The following is an 18,067-nucleotide window of genomic DNA, read 5'->3' as shown; positions in this document are numbered from 1 at the left end:
TTAAAAATACCCTTTTCCAGTGAGGTTGGAGCCTGTCTAGAAAGCGGCTTTGCAGCAGCAGGGGTGGGGTTTGTGGTTTTCCATGCACTTGCACAGCAAGGGCTCAGCGAGGGCACGGACCTGCCTGGGCTCATGTTGCTGCATGAGAAGAACTTGTTGGAAGCCACACGGTGGACAGGCACAGAAATCAGAACCCCAAACCCAAAACAGTCTGGCTCTTTCCTGAACACAAGACTAGCAGGCCAGAAAACGGTGAAGCAGTGACCAAGCAGAAGGACAGACTCCAGGAGAAACTGGAGGGGAGAGGAAGTGAAGGAAGAGTGGATAAGGATGCCTGTGGGATTTTAAACTTGCAAACCACTCCCTTCAACTTCTTATTCTGCTTCCCTGCTTTTTTCCTTACCACCTGGCATACTGTATATTTTACTTATTTTTATTGTTTATTGCTCTCACCCCATTGCTAGGATATCAGCTCCATGACAGTAGGATATCAGCTCTCATGCAGTGCTCTCACCGTTAACAGACCTCAGATCCTTTCATCCCCTACTTCCACTTAGGAAACATTCAGGAACCACCAGCCTCATCCCACCCCCACTTTGAGTGGTAAAATCCTCAAAATCTCCATCAAATTGGCCACCTGAAATTCAGGGACATGTTATTCTATAAGAACTAGGTTTGAAATGGCGATCAGGATCTCAGGCTCCCTCACATAAGACCCTGTGATGAGATAACTACATCATCACTGGTCTCATTCAGCGGCCACTGTTACCATCTATAGTCTCTAAGAGAAAACACCCACTGATTTCCAGTCCAGCAGCTGGGAGTTCTTCTCCACTAGCACAGCAGCAGGAGTTTCCTGGATCTGAAGGAGGGAAAAGACCTTAACATGGCAGCAGCCTTTGCAAGCCAGGAGGCTTAAGAACTTACAGGTAAGTGTAGGTGAACTGTCTGTGTTTGATAAATGAATGAATGAGCAAGCTGATCACTAACTGGAAGAACTTCTATGTTACCAAACACAGGCAAACACCCATGACCAAGCCCAAACCTAATGTGGCTTATGAGGTCTCCATGACATGGCCTCTGGGTACCTCTATGGCCAATACCCCCTGTCGCCATGCCTCCCACAAGCATTGCCCGTGTTTGAATGAAGGTATTCTCTTAAACTGGATCACTATCTGTTTTAGTTTTCTAGGCTGCTGAAAGCAAATACCTTGAAATAGGTTGGCTTGAACAATGGGAATTTATTAGCTTCCATCTGAGGCTGAGAAAAGATCCACACCAAGGTATCAAGGCTCCAAGGCAATACTTTCTTCCCAAAGACAGGTTGCTGGTGATCCTTGGTTCCTCTGCCGCAGGACACGGCACAGGAAAGCGTCTGCTGGTTTCTCCCCCCTCTTCTGAGTTTCAGTGATTTCATCTTCTTGCCTCCCTGGCGCTCTCTCTCTCTCTCTCTCTCTCTCTCTCTCTCTCTCTCTCTCTCTCTCCTCTCTCCACTCCATTCTCTCTCTCTCTCTCCTCTCTCCACTCCATTTAGAACAGTTTAGAACAGACTCCAGTAATGGGATTAAGACCATCCTGATTGACATGGGCCACATCTTAACTGAAGTAGTCTCATCCAAAGGTCCTACTTCGAATGGGTTCACATCCACAGAAATGGATTAGATTTCAGAACATTTTTTCTGGGGTACAAACAAATTCAAACCACCGCACCTCCCTATCTCTTCTGCCCTCCATCTCCTACCCCAGGCTCTTCATGAATACAGGGAACACCCATTTGTGTCTCAAGGCTGAATTAGATGACATTATACCACATTACACTAAAGCCAAGCCAGGTATTCCTAAGAAGGAAAGGTCTGTCTCATAATCAAATCACATGTCTTATACAGCAAAGGGCTCTGGGACAGCAGGGATACAGTCTCATCCATCTTGGTAGAGGCCACAGGACCTCAAGATGACCCTAAGCCTCTGCAAAGTCCCAGCTGCCACGCTGGCTCAGGGTGAAGGCTCAACAACGACACTGTGGGCTGAATGACAGACAGGTGGGAACTGAAATTCTGCCCAGCTACTTTGTCAAATTGAACTGGGATCCTTCAGGGCTGGAAGAGGGCACACATCTCAACTCCTGACATGTCTCCACTCCTGCACCCACAACTGAGAGCACCGCAAAGAATCCCCAGGTATCCAGATTGGTGTCCACTTCTGTCACACCCTCGGTTTGCCCTGTCATCTCTTCATGGGCCCAGGTCAGCTTCTTCTCTCCTCATACCCCCTCGTCACACCAGGACCCCACTCTTAGCAGAGGACCTCCCTCACTCCCTAATTCCCAGAGGGGCAGCCTTCCTTAAGAGGGAACTTTGGAAATCTCTCAGTTTCCTGCCCCCATCACCTCCAAACTTTTCACCTTTCACAGCTCCACTTTCAGAAGAAGAGCAGCCCTTCCTCTATCAGCTTCAGTTCCTCCACCTGTACCCTGGATCACTTCCTCTCTTTTCATTAGACACAGAGAGGTTGAGGGCACAGACCCTGGAGCCAGACTGCCTGGGTTTGAGCTACAGATCTTCTTCGCACTGGCTGTGTGACCTTGGGCAAGTGAAGGAACCTCGCTGTGCATCAGTTTCCTCATTTTACAATGGGGCTGATAATAGTAACTACCTCAGAAGCTGCTGTGAAGATTAGGTAGGGCAATGCATGTACAGGGCTTAGACTAATTCTTTGCTGTCAGCTGTGAAACACCTCTCTCTTGGGCACCATCAACCCCTTCCTTTTCCATCAGGCCCATAGTCATCTCTGAACCCCCAGTATGTGAAACAGAGCCTGGCATTGCCTGGTCCCAGTCAGTTCCTGTTAAACAACTGAATGAATAAATGAATGAATGAACAGTTGAATAATACTAATTCAATTCATTAAGTATGTATAGAGTGCCTTTCAGAGAAAGAGAAGAGGAAGGCACATGACTGTTTTCAGGAATCTCGTGGTCTGCACGGGGGAAACACACATATGCCTAGACTCCTGAGAGTATAGTGCTAGAGCCACTGATGGTCAGTAAAGTCCTTCCTGGGCTTTTCCCCACCTGACTATCCCAATCCCTCTGAGTTGTTGTTATTAACATTCACTCTGTCTGCACAGTGGAGGAAAAGAGGGAGCATCCACCCCAGGCCACGTAGCTAACCCACAGTAGAGCTGGGCCTCAAGCCAGGGTCTCCTGCCTAAACTCTGTGAGCCCTCCTCTGTGAGTGTCCCTTCCCCAAGGGATGGTGGGCAACCATGGAGAAGCCAAGCCCGAATGAATACAGCTTGACATTACACACTAAGCGTGGTCAGGGAAAAAAAGGACCGTCCTCCGGGTGGTCAGACCACACAGCTCCCAACAGGCCAACCAACCACGCTCCGGTACTCTGGGAAGAGATCAACAGCCATCTTCTCTGATGGGAAGGGTTTCACCTCAAGACACACCCAGTGTGAAAATGGGCCAATAATAATAATTAAAACGACCACGACTGAGACCACCACAGTTAACATTTACTACCTCTTACAGTGGGCAGGCCCTCAGCTATGCGGTTTATATGCACTGTCTCATTTACTGCTCGTGACCATTCCAGGGGGTAGCTACTACTAGGAGCCCTGTTCGTTAGATGTGGAAACTGGCCGTCCCTCACCCAGCTAATAAATTGAGGAGCTGGAATTCCAACTCCACATCCAGTTTCGTACTTAACATATCAAAGAATCTAAGTAGAAATCCGGGCTCCATCATTTTGCAAAAGTACTTAGCTTGGATTTCCTCGAAATGGGAAAAATAATACTTACCTTTCAGGACTGTTAAACCTGGGGCCCAGCACATAATGGGCACTAAATAACAAAGAACCCCTTGAAGGCTGGATATGAAAAAGAAAGAATAAAGCCTGATGGAGGAAGGGATAGTAAGGCCTTTTTTTGCATTCTCTCCACATTTCCCCAACCTGGTACTTCCGCCTAACAGCCCCCATTCCGTAAGAATGGCCCTTTCTACTCCCATCTCCAGGAGCCCAAAACCTATTCAATCTTCAACGTCTTGCTCAAAGCCACTTCAACCAAGAAGGCTGCATCTCCGTTCTCATCACCCTCCTGGCAAAAGTACGCTGATTAGAAGCAGAATACCACAAAATTGCAAGCAAGATAACCAGCATCTTGCACTAGGTTAGGCAGATCTGGGTCAATCAAGCCTCCGAGTCAAGGTCAAGTGCAATACCCAAGCTTTATTACTACCAAGGTCCTAATGTGTCTCAGTTTACCCATTCTATGACACAACTCTCTAAGCTGCATCTCAGCACTACTACAGAGCCTGCTGCTCAAAAATGTCTGATGGACCAGTGGCTGCTACAGACATCCAGCTGGCGATTCAGGGGCTATTGGAAGTCTCAGCACCCGGGTCCCTGTGTGATCAGAAGCAAACTGTCCCTCTCCGAGCACACAGTATGGGAGCAAAAAGGGGCAGGAAACTGGTCTAGGTCCCTTCTAGGTGGACTCATGGGAGACAGGGAGAAAACGCCATAGCACATGTGAAAGCCTCTGGAAATTGCAAAGCATTATACAAATGGTTGGAATTCTTATTGCCGATTAGGCTTTTGACTATCTTCAAATGTAAACGAACTAAGGTTAACAGAAGAGACAAGGCGATTCCCAAAAGACTTTCTCCACTTTTACCTTCCTCTCTAAAGGGGGCTTTCAAATTGGACTAGAGGCTTAAGTTACTAGCGGTCTCCAGGGTGCATTAAGTCCCCAGGAGATAAAATTGGCCAGGAAATTTTAAATAACCTTGATAGGGAGGAAGGAGGTAAATCCTTTAAACAGAAAGAGATGAAAGGGAAAAAAAAAAAAGGCCTCGCTTTTTATCTTTGCACTGTGGCTTCCCCGGGCAATGCTGGCGGAGCGCCCAGCCTCCGTCTCCCTGCGAGGTGTCGGTCCACCTGTGTCGCCGCCGTCCCTGGCCTGGTCTGGCCGAGGGCTCGCGCGGGAGTCGCGCGCCGCGGCCCCCACGCCGCAACCGCCCCCGCCCGCTGCTCTTTTATGGAACGTGCTCTTGCGTTCCCGTAATCCCGACAGCAGAGGCGGCTGCTGTGGTCTTCGGGAAAGAGCCGGTGCGCGGCGAGCGCAGAGAGCTTTCCGCGCCAGGGCCTCCGAAGTGGGCCTGGCACAGCCCTTGCCATCTGTCCGAGGGGCGCCGAGACCGCGTCGTAGGTGGATGCCACCAGGCAGACCTTTTCATTCAGCCTGGTCTGTAGGCACAGCCCACGCCGAGAGGGGCCAAGCTGAACTTCGGGCAGTTCCCAGAACGCACCACTCATGCGCTTGCACCTCTTATTTACTGGGTCTAGAACCTCACATCCCTTTTGCCTGGCTTTTACTCTTATATAGGAGCTGGACTTATCCTGGACTTCCTCCTGGAAACCTTTCCCCGTCTTCCCAGGGCTGGGAAACCATGCCTAGTCTGCGCATGACCCCCCACCCCCACCCCCGGCCTCCCTCTTCCTGCTGTAGTGAAAGGCTGGCCTGCTCGTTCCTCTCCCCACCCAGAAGAGAAACACGTGGGAACATTATCTTTCTCGCCCAGTTTTTTTTCTAAATCTCCAGCACTTATCTTGGTGTCTGGCAGATATCAGGAACTTAAAATTATATATTGAATTGTATAATGATGATCATTTAGAAATACATTAACTAGAAGGTAGTATTTGCTGAGAGCTCCTTCTGCGTCAGGCACTTTGCAGTACTGTGCACACAATCAATCTTCACAGCACTCTCATGAGGTTGACAGATAGGGAAACAGAGGCACCAAAAGGCTATGCAAGAAGCCCAGGTTACCTTCTTAATAAGTGCAATGATTCTGGGCAGTGAGGGATCATTAAGCCACCGTGGATCGATTCCAGGAGACTTCCCAGCGGAGAGCGCTCCGTAGCCAAGTCTCAACAATGATGCGTAAATTCATTTAAGGACTAACTATTGGTTTTGAAGGTAGAATCATATTAGGGTGTTCCTCTAAATGAGGGGAATGGGGAAGACACTTTAGCAGAGAACAGTCTCCCAAGATAAGAGCAATGAGAAGTAAATTGTAATGCTGCCCCCTGCCCTTCCTGATCCAGTGGGAAGATAAAAAACAAATCCTCTGGAAAAAAATGGTGACAGCCTCTCCGCACTCAGGGCAAGGTAATATGTGCACTGCCAGGTAGGTGTGGGGTGGGGGGAGGAGGCAGCGGGGTGAAGGATGGTCATCGGGTACTGTTCTGAAAGTCTGCAGATTCTCCCAAAGGAAAGCACCTTGCCTGGTCAGTTAGGGGAGGAGCACAGTTTGCAGCAGCAAGGGCAACTGCAGACTGCACATGTCCTAAGGTCTCAGACCATCACCCAGGGATGGCCTCAAGGCCCGGATTTTTATGAGCCTAGTCCCATGACCTCCTTGCTCTTTTCAAGGGTAGCCAGGCATTCAGGGTGGCTACGGACAACTCACCCTCCGATCCTTTTCAAACATGGTGACAAAAACAGTCACATCTGATGGTCCGGTGGTCCGAGACAAATTCTGGGATCTGTCCTGTAACTACGTGTTGGAGAGTGCTTTGAAAACTATTGCTTTTTTCTTTTTTTTTTGCTGTGCATGTATGTTACATTATAAAATTTAAAAAGTTAAAAAATATATATATACATATATGGGCCAAATGTGGCATGGGGTATAATTGAGCAGGATTTCAGAAATGTCTCTTTCAAAACAGGAGTCAATGAAAATAAAGTGTAAGTATTATTGTATGAAAAAAAAAGCCAGTCACATCATTACATTCCAAATCCAGCCTTTGCACCTTCATTCCAACGGCTGAGTTCTGATCAGGTAGCATCAGGCCACAGGGGACAGTCCAATCTGGTGACCAAGGATGAAAGTTTTGCTTGAAAGTGGCATTTGTTTGGAAAGCCCAGGCTTTTCAAGTGGGCTGCCCCCAGGGACCCTTCCCGTTTCAGAAGAGGAAGAGTTGGGCAGACAAAAACCGGCAAGGGGCTCTTAGGCAGAGGAAACAGCATAAGCAGACGCTTGGAGGCCTGACCAAGGATTGGATGTGGAGGGAGACAAGGATAATTCAAACAGTTCAGCCTCACTGGAGCCCACAAAGCAAATAAAGGGTAAAAATTAAACATTTAAAATGAAAATAAAGTGGGAGGATGGGGTGAGGCTGGAGAGGCTCTGGACAGTAAAAAAGGAGGGGAAAAAGAGGCCTTTTTATTGCAAGTAACAGATGAGCAAAAGTAAACAATGAAATGTTCCAGGGTAGATAGTGATAAACCCAACAGGGACCCATGGATGTTACAAAGTCCTGACCTGGCTAGCAACAGTACTGAACTCATCCACAAGTCTCAGGCAGAAAGTGTGAGGGGTTTCTGTGAACACAGAGGCCAAGTCACAGTCCTTCTCTAGCATCCAGAGCTGCCAATACCCCAACCACAGACCATACCACAAAGCCCCAACTTCAAGACTGGAACACAGTCTAATTTTGCAATCAACAGCAAGCACATTATGAGCTAGGTTTTGAATCAGGGTCAATTAGGAAAGAAAAGACTACCTAAGCAGTAATTATAATATAAAGCAAAAAATGTAAGGGCAGAAAGAATGTCATAAAATTCTCTGAGGGAAAGAATATACTTAGTGGCTCTGGACCAAGTCTTCTCAAGCAGATTAGGTCCAGGAGTATTCTAGGACGACTTCCTGGAGGAGGTGCAGCTGGGAGCTGAGCCTTGTAAACTTCATAGGGCTCAGAAATGGGGGGGAAAAATGGAGAAAATTCCTGGAAAGGGAGGGGGCTAGCATAAGCAACAGATTTTCCAAGCTTTGGGGCAACAGTTTCGTGGATATAGCTAGCAGCTATACAGTGTAGATTTAAAAGCCTGTGGATGCTGGACGAGCAGCTCGGCGTGACGGTTTGGCAGCCGCTGAGCAAAGCTGAAAGCTGGGCCACCGGCTGCCTGTGGATTAAGTGGGTAGACACAGAGCCAGTGATGGGAGATAAAAGGGAGTGAAGTGGATAATATTTAGAAGCAAACGCGAGGGAAGAAGAGCGTCAGCAGCTTGGCTGGCAGGCTGCGGCGCTGTCGGCATTCTTCAGTTTCCTCCCTAGGAAAGCTGCATTACCAGGCGACCTCTTCCTGGCTTTGAGAGATGTCCAAATGGGAACTAGTAACAAAGGCGTGCTCCCATTTTTATCTCCGTCAGAAAGTGCTTCACAGGTCAGGCTTCTCTCTTTGGCCTGGGATTGGCGGGTGGGTTGGGGAAAGGAGATCAGACAACGTATTTGCAGATGGGGTTTCTTGGAATTCTTGAGAATTGGTCCCTTCCAACTCTAAGGTTTTAGAAGTCGACGTCTATGCGCTGAAAATTCTTCAAAGCGAAGAGGCTAGGATTTCATAATGAGAAGATTCTTTGAGTCCAAAAATGTCTCTACGCCAGATGGTCTAAAATTTCATTCACCATTCTTAGATTCCCTGAGTCTCAGAGTCAGGACTTAGGATTCGGAGAGTCCAGTAGCCTGGATGTCTTCATTCTGTGAGCTTCTGATTCTGTGATTATCAAATTTCATGACACTGTGGGCACTGCCCCCTGGATGGCCTCACTCTCCTTTGATAGATGTGCCTATCCTATGCTCCTGCTTCTGAGTACTTTTTCCCCAACTTTCAGATAATACATTACAAGTTAAGGTTTGAGTTAACCAAGTCTTAGAGAGCATGCAAAATTTATAGCTCAACGCAAACAAACATCTAGGCATAGAAAGAATCTGAATATACACATGCCTTGGGGCCAATACTAGGGGGTCATCAGAGGAACTTTCACACCATGTGACAGAGATTTGCTGATGAACAGCTTCCGACCGCAGGGCTCTGGGTGGGAGACTCGGCAGGTGTGGCAGGCTGAAGAAGCACAGGGTAAAGAAAGCCTGTTTCCCAGCCAGGTGCTGGAGCTGTATGGTACAGACAAGCCAGCCTGTTTTTCATCCAGCACTGACCAGGGGCTCTCACTCTGTGGGTGACGTTTGGGCAGAGGAGGACTCAGCATGGTCTGAGGTCCTCAGGGGGTGCCCAGAGACCTTGGGTGAGGTGTTTGTTCCCTCCACTCTCTGGAGGGCACTTTAGATCTGGCAGAAAACCATACAGCAGTGGCCAGTGCTGTGGGCTCAAGGGACTATGGGTCTGTGCCATGGCCACTAGGGAGCTCAGAGAAGACTGGAGGACTTGAGAATGACCACGTTGGGACAACACAAAATTAAAGGTTCCAAAGATGGGGGCATTCAACAAGAAGAGAAAAGAAGAGGGTCTTTATACAAAGTGTGCGAAATCAGAATGCCCAAGAGACCATGTGCCTGAGACACTTTGTGCCTCAGTTTCCACAGCTGTAAAACAGGACTAAGAACACCTTCTTTATGGGGTGTAAAAGCCATGTGCATTCAGGCGGTGCGACGGTGGCTCAGCTGGCAGAATTCTTGCCTGCTATGCCAGAGACCCGGGTTTGATTCCCGGTGCCCGCCCATGCAAAAAAACAAAACAAAACATGCGCACTCTTGCTGGCGAGGTGGTGCACTCTCTGCAGGGAAGGACTATGTCATTCCTATGTTTGTGCTCCCAGCATCCTGCGCTGGCCAGAATGAGTAAGGGAGCAAGTGAGAGGAGTCAGGGTGGGAGAGAGGACCTAAGGCTGGGCAGGCATCCAGTGGACTGTGTTGAAACAGGCTGGGGCTTTCTCTGCTCTGCAGACTGGCAGCAAGAAGCAGCTGGCTCACCCGCCAGAACGAAAGGGCTTCTGGTAAGTAGGTATCAACAGCAGCCTGCCACAGAGAAACTGCCAGCACCTCCCAGTTGTGGATAACTCAGGCTCAGGAGAGAATGACCCAGAAGCATCCCAGATATGGGGGCCAGAGACGTATACCCGAGTGGTTAGAACTGGGAGGACTTTGGAAACTGATTTGCCTAACTTTCATGGGACTGAGGAGGCAACTTAGGTCCAGAGAGGGAAAGGACAGACCCAAAGTCCCTGGCAAGGTAGGAAGGAACTCAAGACTCGAGCCTGCTTTGTATTTGAACACGTATTTTAATATTTTGTGTCCTTGTAAGATGTGTGGTGGTTATTAAAGTTCAAGGATGAAGCGCTTCACTGTGGCTTAGATGATCTTTCTTTCAACATTCATTAATTCAATGGTGCTGAATGGTGAAAGTGAAACAGGGATGGTCAAATCGTGGTCTCTGATCATTCGTTGTTAATTCGCTTATTCTCCATGCATTTATTGAGCACTTGCTGTATGTTGGCTCCTCAGGGTCCAAATATAGAGCTCTGACTATGAATCAAGGAAGTCATTTTTTACTCAACTGTGCTGGCTTAGCCTGCATTAAGGTGCTGTCTTTATAGTGGTCCCTTGGAAGGCTGGAGATAACATTCCAAAGAGGCAGCTGATGCCAGAATGTCTTTGGAAATTGCTATTTTAGAATCACCTTCAGAGGCAATTTATAAGTTAGGGAGAAAATCAATTTCAGTACTTTTCTATTAGGTTTCTCTTTATTTTTATTCTTTTTAATAGCAAGAAATGATCTTCTCCCAATTACAACACACACACACGACATTTTCTACTCATCAGATAAAGCTATCTAAATATTTAAAACAAAAACCAATTAATATTTCAGATGCTTGAAAAGCATGGGCTTTGGAATCAAACAAATCCGAGTTTGAATCCTGAGTCCACCTGGCGTGGCACTGTAATGACAGCCAAATGGCTTAAAACTTTTTGAATCTCTTTCTGTAAAATCCATATGATAACATATTTTGCAGCATCCCTATAGGGTTTGGAGGCAATGTTCTTAAACGGTCTAAGGCAGCACTATGTATAGAGACAATACTCAATAAATGATGATTTTGTGGCTTCTGATGCTCCTAAGGAGGGTATCAGTTGGACACCGTGAGCCATGCCCAAGTGTTCAGGCACCACACACAGTGGATAAGTGCCAAAACAGAGAAAAGCAGAGTCTTCACTGTTTTATTATACCTCAGAGAGCCATATAATTTAGAGGTCTAAGTTATAAACCCAGTGCTTCCACGGAGAGCAGGATGAGGCCCCAAGAGGGAGAAGTAGGTCTTCTAAATCCTTCCAGCAAGGTAGTGGAAGCCAGTCCTAGGAGGCAGCAGACAAAGCTGATGGAAGTCTGCAAGTTATAAGATCTGGACTCAAGCCTCATCAGGTATCATCAGGTACCCAAGGACAGTCCCTCACCTTTATTAATCCAGCTTTACTTTATCCGGTCAAAGGATAGACAGTAGACATGGCTGGTGAGAGAAACAGTCAACACGGCAGAGGTGAGGCTTTCCATGCAGGTCCTCCTCCGCCAGGAGCCAAATGACCACAGAACCCAAGTGGTCATTTTACCCTCTCACCAGTCTCTCACAGATAATTTCTTATCAGGTTCTCACAAAACCAGTCCACCTTTGACAGGTGGGTAACAACTGCCCCGTTTGATAGATAAGAATACCAAATCTTGCCCAAAACCGGAAAGCAAGTCTCCTATCTTCCCCCTAACACATCAGGAAAATCTTTAGATTTTCCCCACCCCAGCCTCCACAGCCAAAGGAAATAATTTCTCTACAAGTGAAAATTCTCCAAGAAGTAAATCTGTAAGGCCTCACATCCTAAAGGGGAGAAAGAAATAGAAGGGAGGATTAAAGGACGACTGGCAGGAGGATAGCAAATATCTAGACAGGAGGAAGTCTAGAGAGTGTGGGGAGGCAGGAAAAGGCTCATCACTCAGCATCAGAATGACCGGCTGTTCCTTATTAGCTGTGTGATCTTGGGGAAGTCATTCAGCCTTTCCAAGTGCCCACCTTATAGAGCCATAGAGTTGCTGCGAGAATTCAATGGCATGAAAAAGCATGTGAAGCCTCCTGCAGGGTGCCTGGCACGTGGAATTCATTATAACTGTGCTATGGAATGTCAGGACTGGAAGGGTCTTGAAAGATTACCTAATCCTGGTGTCTCATTTCACAGACAGGGAAGAAAAGGTCCAGAGAGGGGAACTGACTTGCCCAAGGTCACATAGCAAAACTCAAAGTGATGTTGGCTCCAGAACTCTGTTTATTTTAAAATCAGAGACTAAAACCTACCAGCGAGCCCAATCACCCAAACTGTGCAAGAAACTCGTTCGGCTCTAGCAGGTCTTCCAGCCGATGGAGTCCTGAAACTTAAACCTTCTTTCTCCACTTAACAAGGAAAAATATAGTATTTCTGCCCAGCAAAAATATAAAAAACACTAAAATTAAATTAAAACTAAGGCTTTGACAAAAAGACACTCTTTTAAGGCTTCTTTTTCCTGCCTTCCTCTCTCACTCCCCCCACCTCAAATATTTTGCAATAACAGTAATGCAGAGAGGAAAGAAAAAATAAAAATCTGATGCACTTAACAGATATTTCGGTACAATAATGCATCACAGATGTTCATATCAAACTATGCACGCGCAAACACAATTTTACTGGGAAAGCTGTTGCGTTCCTGTCTTTTGGGTTTTGGGATCCATAACTATGCCCTCTAACTGGGCTCCAGAACCCCACCCTCCCCTGTCAGCCCAGGGCTGCCCAAGGGTATGGAAGGGAGATTTCATCACCTCACTCCAAAATGATAACAGGACAAATTGCCATGGTGGGACACTCTGGCAGGTGGTGAAGGGTGTGTAGATTAGGAGTTCTATTTTCTTTTGTTTGGCGCTTGCTTCCTGCAGCCCTTTGAGGAGCTGGACCCAAGAGCAATTATAAGAGAGGGCCTAGGCTGGTGACGGGATGGGCACGTTTTGCAGACCAGAGATTTGAGTCTGTTTGATCTTCAAACATGGGTATGGGGACTGTCAGCGCGCTCCTTGCCGGCCGACGAATGGCTCTCAGGAACTTTTCCTAAAACATAACCTCACGCACTTTCCAGCAAATGTTTTCAACCCACCAAAGCCATCATTTGGTTGAACAGCAGTGTTTCCAGGCCCTGAAGAGAGATAGTTTTGTTGTTTTAAGAGAGACAGATTAAAGCCAGGGGCTGTTTAACCAGAGGGTTCATGAGCTCCCTTCAGCCCTAGTGGGATTCCTTTGTGGTACAAAGAGAGCGTTGAGAGTGATGGTGGATTCCCACCTCCCGAACCTAAAAAAGACATCTGAACCGAGAGGCCTCCCACAAATCTTCCTCCAAAATGAGATGGGCGGGAGCGCTGCCCTCCTCCACACACACACACACACACACACACACACACACACACACACACACACACACACAGAGATAATATCAGCTCCCAAAGCTGGCAAGGGAAAAGTCACTTCAGAGGGAGAAAGCTGGTATGTTCAGAGGAATCAGTGCTGGGCCAGAGAATACACAGGATTTTCCCCCATGGAGAAGGAGTCAGGCGTCGTCAGAACCCCGCGGGGCGTGACTAACTGCCCCAATATTCCTGCCACCAGGGCCCTCTGGGTAAGGACTCCACAATTATGGGAGAGCCAGCAGGAGGACCGACAAACCAGCCTTTCATTTGGCCGGCAAATCAATCTGGCTTCTTACCTCCCCCGGGACAATATTGCATTTCCCCTGGAAAAACAAAAGCCGGAGAGCTCCGAAGGGGGATCGGTTTCGGCTGCTGTTTCCCTGGTGAAAAGCCTGCAACAGTTCGGGAGCAGCAAGCAGGACTGGCCCCCAGGGGTGGAGTTTCTGGCCCCACTAACTGATGGGGCTGTCTTCGTTATGGGGGAGTACATCTTGAAAGGGGTGTGGGGGGAGGTCAAGCTTCACACAGGACATCGGCCCAAGTCCTGCCTTGGGGTGTCCTTGTAAGAGCCATCAGCCCTGACTTAGAGCCCCCATCCCAGGATGGACAGCCCTGTTCTCGAGGCACAGATGTGAACTCTTTGTTCCCAGGGCCTCAGAGTTGAGTTTGGGGCCAGTGAGTTGCAAGTGACCTCTGCCCAGGGAGACCTGGCTTTTAATGACATTTTTCTGGATCAGGCCTCTGGCAGCCAGAGACTTTAAACCTCCTAAGCCCCTCCCTAAGCCCCACTCCTGAGGTTCAGAAATCAGAACTGTCAACCTTTAGCGCACACACTTCTCTGGAATGATTAACCCCCAAACTGTCCTTGCTGACTTTCTCGCAGCCTAGGGAGGTTGCCTGGAGCTTTGCAAAGGCCCAGGAAATTCGGCAATGCTAAGTCTCCACCAGCAAACCAGCACTACACAGACCCCAAGACTCCCCCCACCCCGCCACCTGCCACCCCCACCGCTGCCAGTACCAAATGCCGAGCCTTCCACTCTGCTACCTTCACGCACGCTGCTACCTGAATACGCTCAGACAACAATCTAGAAGACAGTCTCCTGTTCCCGAGACACCAGGGACCTCGGGAAAACCTACCACAAACTAGCAACTCCCTCTTTTTGTTTTTGATCACTCTGATGCTCAGAGGGAAATTCTTTCTGCTCAGGCAAGCACAGCAGGTGGAGAGTGTTATTTCCCCCAAGCAGGTAACGCCACTGAAATAGAAGCAAACACCCAAACTCTTAATCCAAATTCCGGTACACATCAATTTCCCCTCACACCACACACACACACACACACACACACACACACACACACAAAAGCAGCCAGAGAAACTGCTCCACGCACCAAGAGACCCTCTCTCCCTGCGGGCGGGGAGGACAGCTCTGGCTGCCAGAGGTGGAAGACATCAGAGAAGAGCATGGCAGCGCACAGAGGCCACCTGGATGGTGGGGGTGGGGGGACCAGGGCGGCGCGGGCCTACCTGGGAGAAGTTGAGGCCATTGAGCGGATGGCACTGCTCTTCAACCCGCTCCACGGCCCCCGTGCTCTTCTTCATCTTCTCGGCCTGCTGCGCCAGGTAGAGGTCGAGCACGGGCACGCCGCGGGAACGCACGTCTGTCTCGGTGAGCGAGTTCACCATGAGCATGACCCACACGGGCCTCTTGCGCTCCCAGTTGCCCGCAATGGCATTGAATAGGTAGTCGGCATACAGCCCCTTGCCCCGCTGTGCCGGCGTCATCCACGAGGGCATCATCAGCTTCACGTAGTCCAGATGGCGCTTCAGGCGCCAGTACAGCTCGCGAGGCAGCACGTCCTGCAGGTTCTCCCCATGCGGCAGCAGCTGGCAGCTGGCCAGGGCCGAGATGGTGTAAGGGTCGGTTAAGTCCAGTTCGAAGTAGACGCGGGCGCTGGCCTGGAAGGCCGCCTTGGAGTTGTCCGGGATGAAGTCCCAGACCCGGGTGTACGGGACGTGGATGGTGCCGAACAGATAGGCTGGAGGGTCTCGGTGAATAGTCCACAGGAAGGAATTCAGGTCCCTCTGCTGCAGGGGGAGAGGGGAGGGAAGACCGTGAGGCTGAAGGCAGCAGAGGAGAGCCAGCAGGGACAGAGTGGGAGGCAGAAGGAGGTGGGAACGGAAGGCCTGGGCCTACATCGGGCAGTGGTGGACAGCAAGGGTTTTGGAATTTGAAAGACCACGTGCAAGCCCTGTCTTGGCTGTATGCTCTTAAGCAATTCATTTCACTTCCCATGGACTCAGTTTCCTTATCTGTAAAATGGGAGTGAGAGCAGCTACCTCAGGGGTAGTTGTGAAGATTAAAAGAAACAATATATGTACATTTAGCCCTAAGCGCAGGACTAGGCACAGAGGAAATCCGCAATGGAGAGAAACTGCCAGGACTCTGAGAACATTCATGCACAGTCAAGTCAAACCTTCACCGGCCGTGTTTCATGTGGAGGGTGGGGAGAGGGGGACCAAGCGCCTAAGCATCCCGTGCTGGCAAGAAGGGAGGAAGTCATAACTTTTAAATCCAGCCATTAGAAGATACATGCCAAGAGCACTTTGAAAGCAGAACACCTATTAAAAATAGCACACCTATTTAAATAGCTACTTCTAATTCTTCAGGGTGGATACATTTTTCTTTTTAGAGGGCAGGTCTGGGGTGTCAGCTACTCTGCTGGACCAGCTGTGATTACAGAAGAGAAAATGCTTCAAAACCTGCAAAGCCAAGTGTAGTCTCAGGCCTGGGTTTGGGAGGAGAGGATTCCAAAGAGTTAGTCCCAAGCAATATGCATATTCTGGGTGCTTTCCAGGCTCTTCCTCTAGAAGGTGTATCTGGTCTCCAACCCCAGTTCTCTCTCATTTACTATGACTTAAGCTCTGACTAGGTGTGTGGTGGGGGGTAGGTGGTGAGGGGGTGGAGGACGGGCATGAGACAGGGGTCATTTCTCCAGCTCCAGTTAAGGCCAGAAAAATCTTCGGACTGCCTCCTGACTGACCATTTGAAAGCTTTAGATCAACTCGTTACATTTTTCTGCTTGATTCCAAAGCAAATGAAAAGTATGTGTCCGGCTGGGTGGGTGGAACAACTCTACTCACTGACTCTACTCACAACCCCCAAATTGTAAAAGCCCAGCGTACTGAAGGAGGCTATAGCTCTGTGTCCCTGGGCAACCTGCTGACTCCCGTTCCTGCACAAGGCAGGACACAGGAGGTGCATCTTGTCCAAGGTCAACTAACCCCCTGTTCATAGGGCAGCGCCTGAGGACCAGCAAACATCCCTTACCTGTCTTCTGGCCTTCAGTCCAGGGCTGCACTTTGAGGGAGAGATACTGGGGCAATCAAGGGATTCCTTCCTTGTTTTTGGAAGGAAAATTGGGAGAACCACTGATTACTCAGTCTCCGAGGAACATTAGGCCAGCATGTCCTGGCCTTTCCTTTTCCTCTCCTCTGGAATCTTCCCGCTTTTCACAAAATACGGACACTTGGGAGAGTGGGTGCTGGGACCTGAACTGGAGTGGGAGAGAGAAGCCGGAACGAGCACCAAGGGAGTGTCCGCCTTAAGGCAGCTTTGGAGGGCAGGGAGAGAGAGGGAAGCCTGGCGGGGAGAGAGAGAGAGAGAGAGGAAGGTGAGTTTGATAGAAGACAGAGAAAGGCACGGAATGGTAGAGAGAGTCGAAAGTGGGCAAAGACCAGGTAAAGATGACGGGATAAAAGTCAAAAAGAAGAGAGTCAAAAGGGGCACTGAAAGAGGAAACATCCAAGAAAGACCTAAAATCAAGAGAAGAGAGAGCCAGAGAGCGTCAGCGTGTAGAGAAGGAACCCGAGACGGGGAGCGGCGCCCCAATCTCGGCTCGCCGGGACAGAGCTGCAGCCCCGGCAGGCAGAAGCGAGGGGAAGGCGCTGCGACCGGCAGGCGGAGGTGGAGCGGGTGGGCTGAAGTGGGTACGCAAGGTAGGACCGGAGCCGTCCTCCCTGCCCGGGCGTGCGCTCGCTCACCGATTCGGGCGGCCGGCACTGTCCTCCGTCCGGGGGCTGCGGGAGGGCGCGGGCAGTGGCGAGGAGAGCGGCGAGCAGCGGTCCGGCCAGGGCGGCGTGCATCCTGCCGGGACCCGCAGGGCGCGGGGAACCCTCCTGGGCGGCGTCCCCTCAGCGGGGCGGGGAGCCCCCAGCTAGGCACCGAGGTTCCTTTGAAGTGCGGGGCTCTAGCAGCGGGATGCCGGGAGCCCTCCGGGGCGTGGCTGGATGTCCCTGCAGGACCTGGGGGTCCCTCTGGGGCGGGGCTCCGTCTGTTGGAAGAGGGGTACCCTCTGGGGCGGGGCCCCCCCTCACCAGGGCGCGCAGCCGGGTTGGCTGGGCTCTGAAAGCACGCGGGGATCCTGTCGTGCGCGGGGGCCCCAGAGCTGCGTCGGGGACCAGGGGCGCGCGGGATTCCTAGGGCAGTACCGAGATAGCGGGGTGCGCGGGGGTCCCGGGACTACACTGGGGACCCAGGACGCGCAAGGGTCCCAGGGGTGCGCGGCGCTCCAGGGGGCGCGCAGTGGGACAAGTGCGGCAGAGGGCGCGGCGGGGCGGGGGTCGGGGCTGGCGCGCCCGGCTGCCCCTGAGCCCGGCTCAGAGGGGCGGCGGGCGGCCGCGCGGCCGCTGCCCGGGCTCCGCCATGCTGCTCCGCGGCCGGGAGGGAGGGAGAGAGGAGGGCGGGAGAGCGGCGCGGAGCCGGGCCGGGCGGGGGGTTGGGGCCGCCGGGG

General features: G+C 50.3%; 1 protein-coding gene across 1 annotated transcript in view; it reads right to left on the bottom strand.

Annotated features, from left to right (window-relative positions):
• The window catches only part of TRABD2B (TraB domain containing 2B), a 228,722-nt gene extending 211,302 nt beyond the window's left edge, over positions 1 to 17,420 (bottom strand). The window contains exons 1-2 of the mRNA XM_077149747.1: positions 17,319 to 17,420; positions 14,802 to 15,362 (exon numbers count right to left, since the gene is read on the bottom strand). Of these exons, the coding sequence (XP_077005862.1) occupies positions 14,802 to 15,362; positions 17,319 to 17,420 (663 nt within the window). The remainder of the gene's footprint in view (positions 1 to 14,801; positions 15,363 to 17,318) is intronic.
• Positions 17,421 to 18,067: the final 647 nt, after the last annotated feature.

The sequence above is a fragment of the Tamandua tetradactyla genome, chromosome 2, assembly GCF_023851605.1.
Source record: "Tamandua tetradactyla isolate mTamTet1 chromosome 2, mTamTet1.pri, whole genome shotgun sequence".
NCBI classification, from domain to species: Eukaryota; Metazoa; Chordata; class Mammalia; order Pilosa; family Myrmecophagidae; genus Tamandua; species Tamandua tetradactyla.
Note: the sequence above shows the minus strand (reverse complement) of the source record. Positions and strands in the feature narration are given on the sequence as shown.